This window comes from Microsporum canis, genomic scaffold (genome assembly GCF_000151145.1).
Source record: "Microsporum canis CBS 113480 supercont1.1 genomic scaffold, whole genome shotgun sequence".
In the NCBI taxonomy this organism is placed as follows: Eukaryota; Fungi; Ascomycota; class Eurotiomycetes; order Onygenales; family Arthrodermataceae; genus Microsporum; species Microsporum canis.
Window position 1 is genome coordinate 1 of NW_003299169.1, and position 6,709 is coordinate 6,709.

The window sequence follows — 6,709 nt, forward strand, 5'->3', positions numbered from 1 at the left end:
CACGAATTGATCCTCCAAGCAAACAAAAATGCTTCTGACCCCGGGGTAAAAGCTGCGGCAGGTGAGGATAGCCACAAGATTTGGGCTAAGATTGTTGTTGATCCGGAAAATCCTGACGAAGACAAGGGGGAAGGAGACTTGCTTGAGTCCTTCAGGGGAACACAGTAGTATCCTCGAACTGGAGAGCCTGAGATTATTTTGTTTTGTAATGTCACCTTTAAGAAATGGTGATGCCTCGGATTCAGACAGATCTTGGGATATTGCTGTAAAACAATCTGGAAAATTCAAGTAATATTCCGTACTATTTCCAGATCCGGGGTGCACGAGAAGTATAGGATCGGGCCATTCCAGATTGATTTGGCTTTCAGAAGTGAAGACCTTTCTTTCGTTGAGAATTAAAGACGTAAGCGAGAGTCACAAAGCCCCCTCCCTGGATGCAGAGACTGTGGCTATGCCGGTGTGTAGCCCAACTAAAACTTCCCAAGGGCAAGGCAGGGGGAACCTGTTCATTCATTAGCTGCCAAATGTAGATACATCAAGCTGAATAGAGGACTTGTGAAGGTTAAGTCTACCCTCGTTTGATCTCGCATTCTACTGAATGTGGTCAAGTATTGTTTCCGCAATCATCCAGTGGAGATTCGCCTGTCGTGACATCATTCCGATACCTTCAGGCTCATTGTTAGAGGCTCAGTACTTAGGGGTAGCTCTGCTGGGTATTGTTTAAACTCTGCCTTTCAACCCATTGCGTCTGCCTTTTGAAATCCTCTCTCTCCTTGCCTGCCATAGATTTGAGGCCAACTTCTCGCAACTCTGAGAAAAGCGCGACAGCGTCGTTATAAAGATGTTTAGGGGTCCATCCATCCCGAGAAATAATAAATGAAACAGAATTCCAAAAATCTTGGACATCATTCCACCCCTCACTTTCCTCTGCATGGACACGAAGTTCGTCCTCCGTAAAATGAATAGGACAGGGAAAGCCAAAACCCAGTTCATTCCAATATCTGCAGGCTATCGATTAGTCCAGGGTAAAGCTCGGCCGGATTTTATGGTAATGTTAAACTAACTTACTTCTCTATTCGGATCAAGGATTCCCTCAAGGGCAAAATATCATCGTCCCAAGTATCGCCAACAAAGTGGATGGGTTCGCATCTTGTTCGACCATTATTAAAACGTATGACTTTGTCCAAAAGGGGTATCTCTTTGGCAATCTGCTTTTCGTAGAGGTAAAGAATAATTGACTTGCTCATCTGTTCCCTTACTTTTCTTTTATCTTCAGGTTCAAGGTCTTTGAAATTTGCGGGAGCCTTTAATATAATATCCCCATTATATTCAACCAACCGAGGATGACGAGCCTGGAGCATTAAAGGCGCGGCCCAGGTTCCTTGCCAGTCGATAACACTAGAGATACGACCATCTTGAACAAAGATATTGGCTGAATGAAGGTCTGTATGCCATATTTGAGGCGCGATGACAGTGGGATCACTCGGAAGAAGGTATGGTGCAACTTTCAGGTACCGACGAAGCAAGGAAATATGGCTGTTGGGAGAATTTTGTGTCGCAGAGGTTACTAAGGGATCATCTTGCGACTTAGGTATCGCATACTGTGAGATCCATTCCAGCTCTCGCTGGGCTAGAGAGATGGGGAATTCTTGCGGATGTTTCCCTTTGAGAGCTTAGAAAAGTGAATCGAAAGCAAGAAAGAAAGGTACATACATGGGCCGCGGTCTATATCCATTACTGCGCGTTGTCTGTTCCAATATGCCCTCTCCGCAACCGGGCCGATGGCAAACCGATGCATAACTGTGTTTTTAACATCCGCTGGCAAATCACCAACAACTTCAGCTGCTAAAGCACCTGGAATACTATCACTAGCATAGTACAGGTTGCCGTAACTAGATCTTCGTTAGTGATGAGAATGTAAGCTAAGGTTTGCATCATTGCCAGACCTGTTGAAAGCTACGGAAGCCATTTTTTTCTCCAAGGAAATAAGTTCCTTCATAACCGCTATCTTCTGTTCCAGAGAAAAATCCTCCCAAACATCATCCAATTTTTCTCCAGGCGCCTCCTCCATTATTATATACTCGGACTGAACAGGGTTATTCGCATCAGCACTCCAAGAAAACACCCGGGGGACCGGGATTTTTAGAACGCTGCGTGCCTGAAATTCACGTTTAGAATTGATCAATCTAGAAATCTAGGGAACAAGGGATTTCTCTTACGAATTCCATCGTTGCGACTTCAGAAGCTGTCATGAAGTACCGGGGCCCTGCAATGGGATGAGGAATCCTGGCGATGGCATACATCCCGTTATCCATCTTAAGTTTGAAGGTCTTGTTGAACGAGCCTTCTGCCAGTTTCGTGATTTCAACGCATTTGCTTGCACCAACGCTGCTCGCAGCCACTTTCTGGAGTTCGGGCACGTTAAAAGGAGAGAATCGGTCGCGAAGTTGCTGTTCTTCATCCCAAAGCCAGCGACCGCTCGTGTACTGAAAGAAGTCCGCATAGGACTGCTGCGCGCTTGGGGAGCTCATCGATCGAGTAAGAAAAGGAAACTTGTAAGTTGAATAGCGTCCTGGAACTGAACGAGGTAAGCTTCTAGTAGACAAGCATCTTGATGTGCTAGATGCAAAGGGCGTAAGTCTGCTTGATAACCTCATGTCCGGAATCTGCTAAAACCTCGACAGCTTGAGGGTGTAAGCAGTCTCACCCCAAGGTAAGGTACCTAGAGTCCAACATTTCTCACGGCCTGGGGGATTCGGAACCATCGGAATATAGTTGCTCCACGTTATTGTACTCTGAACCATGTAGTGTTATTCAGGGTCTATACTCTGTCCTGCGGTCCTTTGTCAGTGTCTCCAGGCTTTGGATGGATCCATATTTTGTATGTAACAAAGATTCGTGAGCCCGGAGCGATTGGTAGGCAACCTCCGCAGGCCCTGGTTGAAAATGCACCAACATATCCATACTAGTAAGTCATTCGGGCTGGTAGTCGACCTCGGGAGTTGCAAGAGCCAACATCTAGCCATACGAGGACAGCCAGATAAAACAGTCCCCTCCCCTTGAACTAGTCGAAGCTGCTCGGTAAGCAGGGCCGGACAGCTAAGGAGGTTCGATAATATATAGCCCCCATCCGGACTCCGACATCCATAAGGCCGTTTTGTGTCGTATTCTGCGAACCTCGCTGGGGCCAGACACCGAGTCACTGACGGCGAGAGGTGACTCATTTGATGGCGCGTAGGGATGGATAGATTAAGATAGCTGTATCGATCTCTTGGAGACTGCCCATAGCCTGGGGTGATCTGTCTGATATATATAATAACAAAGCATCTCGAGAGCCATCGTCCTCGCGACTTCTGATATCTTATATCGTCCTCTTCCTCAATGAAGACCGCCCAGACTCGAGCTGGTCCCGGATGACCGGCGAGCATCTCGAAGGGTTCCATGCGATCTGGTCGAACCCCTATACCACACGCTGGAGCAGCAGAGGAGCCTGCAAGACGATAGAGGAGAGCCGGGAGTGGATGTCGGGCCTGCTGCTCGAGAACAACCCGCTGGGCGAAAACTACGCCGTCTTCGTTCGCTCCGACCTGCCTGCCTCCGAGCTCGACGAGATCCAGCGAGATGCGCCGGCCGATTCCCCCTTGCAGTCCTGTGGCATGATCGGGTCGATGGGCACCTTTCGCTCTGATCCGGTGCCAGAGCTGGGCTACACCTTTCACCAGTCCGCCTGGGGTCGCGGCTTTGCGACCGAGGCCGTGACGGCCTTCCTGCAGCTCTTCTGGGCCAACAAGCCGCAGTTCGATACGATCGAGGCGTTCAGCGATCCGGAGAATGTCGGTTCGGTCAAGGTCCTGGTCAAGTCTGGCTTCGTCGAGGTCGAGAGACAGCCGGGCAGCTATGAGATACCGTGGATGACGCCCCCGAAGCGAGACCTGGTACGATTCCGAGCAACGAGAGAGAAGGTGCTGAACTGAAGGACGTCGTGGGAAGAGAGACGGGACGGTATCTAGCTGGGCTTTTCTCGTGGTTTGGCTGCTTTGGTCGTCATGGAGATACAAAAGGTCTCATATATATCATACATAATAACTATCATCATACATATATTATCATACAGACAGGCCGGCCTCGTTAGTACCCAGCATTCTTCAGTCTGGCATTCCTTCTCTCTTCCTCTCTCTTTGCATCCACGCGCCCCAAGAAGTCCATACGATCCATATAGCCCTCCTTGGCCTTGCTGTGCACGTCCAGGTCGTCCTTTATGCCCTCTCGGTCGACATATGCTGCCCAGTCGAGTTTCGACTTCATGACGGTGTTCAGCTTGGGACCTTTGGCCGTGGCCCCTGCGTCTTCCGGAGCCTGTACGGCCGCCTGTTTCTCCCAGCTCTTCTTGATGGCGTCCGGTGGGTTTGGATCGAAGCGGGAGAAGCGCCGGAGAGGCCGCCGTAGGGGCTGTACCACCGTCTCGTCCGGGGGGGAGTCTGTACCTCCATCTGTGCTTGTACCAGCACCACCTTTTGCCTTTTTCCTCGCCGCACCTGACGTAGAGAGATAGAGCTTCGCCTCCGCCGAATCCTTTGGAACCACTTTTTCCTCCGTTATCGTTTCCCCAGCGAACTTATACGTTCGTCGTATAGTTAACATCTCCTCCTGCGGGAGTTTAGAAGAGGAGGCATTCTGCGGGGTTTGCGGACCAGTCACTGCGCTCTCCGTGCCTGTTTCGTTGTCCGTCAACGGTACTGTCTGCGGCTTGTTCATCTGCTTCCATATCGAGTCGACGTCAATCGTAGCTCCATCTATCCTTGCCAGTGATTTCTTCTCCTCTTGCCTGTAGACTGGAGTTAGCGGGCTTGCCTCGGCAGGTGAACGGGGGCCTACACATACACTTTCATCCGCATGCCTCGAGTTCGAACGAAACCCCCCTCACCCCCCTCATCATCGTCGTCCAGGTCGAGATCATCACCGCTACTGCCTACAGCAGTGTTTGCTGTGTCATCTGCGGCCTTCTTCCTCCGTCTCTTCTCCGCCTTCTCCTTTGCATGCTTGATCATAGCCTCATCTCCAGACTCCAGCTCCGCCTCCGCAAATTCTTCGTCACTGTCTGCCTCTGCCTCTTGCCGTTCGACAGACAGTTTTCTCTTTTTCCGCGGCCGCTCTCCATCCACATCTTTGTCGTTTTCTTCATCTTCTGACGCGCTTTCGCCCTCGTCTGACACCCCTTGAGCTACGCTATGCTCGTCAAAGTCGGAATCCTCCTCCGAATTGTACGGCTGCGGGCCGTCATGGGGTATCGAATCGTCTCCTACAGCAACCTTCTCGCCATACTCTGCGTTTATCCTTGTTGCGCGCCCCATCGTTGCTTGTTTGTCCTTCAGCTTTTCTCCTTCTCTGCTCGATAGCAAAGATAAGAATGGTTATATAAGCATTATATTAATAAGCATGTCTCGTATTATTATTTTCCGGGTCACAGGTCACGTGGAAGGTAAAAAAAAAACACCCATCAACATTTGATATCGACGACAACCGAGACAAGACGACTAGATATTGAAGCAGTACAAGTTATCCTACACGGTATCGTGGTGCTTCTCAGTTTGGTGCTCTCCAGAAGCAGCAAATCTCCGTTTCTTGTTCACTTCCACCTCCAGCCACCATCCGCAGCCCGCTGAGATACAAGCCAGGAACTGGAATACAATCAAGACACACATGACGGCAAAGGATGCGCGAGTCTCTCCGCAAAGACGATTGAAGCCGACCACTGGCGAGATCTTGGCTCCTTCGGGGTCTACGCCACCGGCAAAGCTCCAGGTACACGCCCAAGAATTGAGAGTCTGGCCTAGCTGTGCACCCCCGTCAGAGTAATGGGGGTTATATGCTATGACTGAAGTCGAGACCGCCGCTACCACAGCGACAAAGCCACTGAATGCAATGATAGTAATAAAGGTGTTCAGGAGAAGCACTCGGGATCGTGGCTATATCGATGTATCAATATCTAAGTCCTGGCGGCCATGGGGGGGGGAACTGCTTACCGAAGGCAATAGAGCAACTGCGGTATAGGCTAAGTTGAAGACAAGGATGACGGTACCACAGACGATGACAGCGATGCTTGGACCTAGATCCAACTCCTTTGGCCACAGGGAAAGCCAATACTTGTCATACTTGACTGTGTTTTTATAGTAGTTTATGGCATGGCTTTCACAGCCTATGACAACAGCGGCGAGGACGAATGAAAATGACGACAAGGCGATGCGCACCCAGTGGATAATTCGGCTTCTGGAAAGGTATGTAGACTCATCATGATCTGAAGCAGCGGATGGAGCATTTGACCCGGTGATGGAGGATGCAGGCGACATTTTCTCTCGGATTTGAAGGGAGTGTATGCGACGGTAGACGGCTTTTTTATATTATAGACGGGTTGTTCAAAGAAAAGAAGAAAAGAAAACGGTGAACCGGCACCGATGCAGAAATGAAGGTGTAGGTTGACTGGGCAACCGGATTATTAAAGTGAATAAGAAGAAGAAAAAAGATATCGAATTGGCCGGCAATGATGAGAGAACACCGGAGAGGAGAGGAATGTATCGACATTTTATCATTCTTCATGCTACTATATATGCTGCATGGCATTCGAGTTAACAAACGAAAGGCAAATCCCAAAAATAGCTTGCTCATCGTCGCTCTGCATGATACAAATTTACTGCGAGGACCACTTTACGAC

The 6,709-nt window shown here is 49.6% G+C and overlaps 4 protein-coding genes across 4 annotated transcripts; 1 reads left to right on the plus strand and 3 right to left on the minus strand.

The window, feature by feature from the left end:
• Positions 1-694: 694 nt before the first annotated feature.
• On the minus strand, positions 695-2,531 carry MCYG_00001 (phosphotransferase family protein; the record flags this gene model as incomplete). Its single annotated transcript, XM_002849851.1, has 5 exons — positions 695-1,001; positions 1,069-1,672; positions 1,714-1,892; positions 1,947-2,158; positions 2,220-2,531. 5 exons carry the CDS (start codon positions 2,529-2,531, stop codon positions 695-697), a joined length of 1,614 nt encoding a protein of 537 aa, XP_002849897.1.
• An 850-nt stretch (positions 2,532-3,381) lies between these two features.
• MCYG_00002 (conserved hypothetical protein) lies at positions 3,382-3,974 on the plus strand (the record flags this gene model as incomplete). The annotated part of the gene is made up of 1 exon (XM_002849852.1): positions 3,382-3,974. One exon carries the CDS (start codon positions 3,414-3,416, stop codon positions 3,972-3,974), a length of 561 nt encoding a protein of 186 aa, XP_002849898.1.
• A 154-nt stretch (positions 3,975-4,128) lies between these two features.
• Positions 4,129-5,351, minus strand: MCYG_00003 (SWR1-complex protein 5; the record flags this gene model as incomplete). The annotated part of the gene is made up of 2 exons (XM_002849853.1): positions 4,129-4,825; positions 4,882-5,351. 2 exons carry the CDS (start codon positions 5,349-5,351, stop codon positions 4,129-4,131), a joined length of 1,167 nt encoding a protein of 388 aa, XP_002849899.1.
• A 210-nt stretch (positions 5,352-5,561) lies between these two features.
• MCYG_00004 (conserved hypothetical protein) lies at positions 5,562-6,347 on the minus strand (the record flags this gene model as incomplete). Its single annotated transcript, XM_002849854.1, has 2 exons — positions 5,562-5,966; positions 6,024-6,347. 2 exons carry the CDS (start codon positions 6,345-6,347, stop codon positions 5,562-5,564), a joined length of 729 nt encoding a protein of 242 aa, XP_002849900.1.
• Positions 6,348-6,709: the final 362 nt, after the last annotated feature.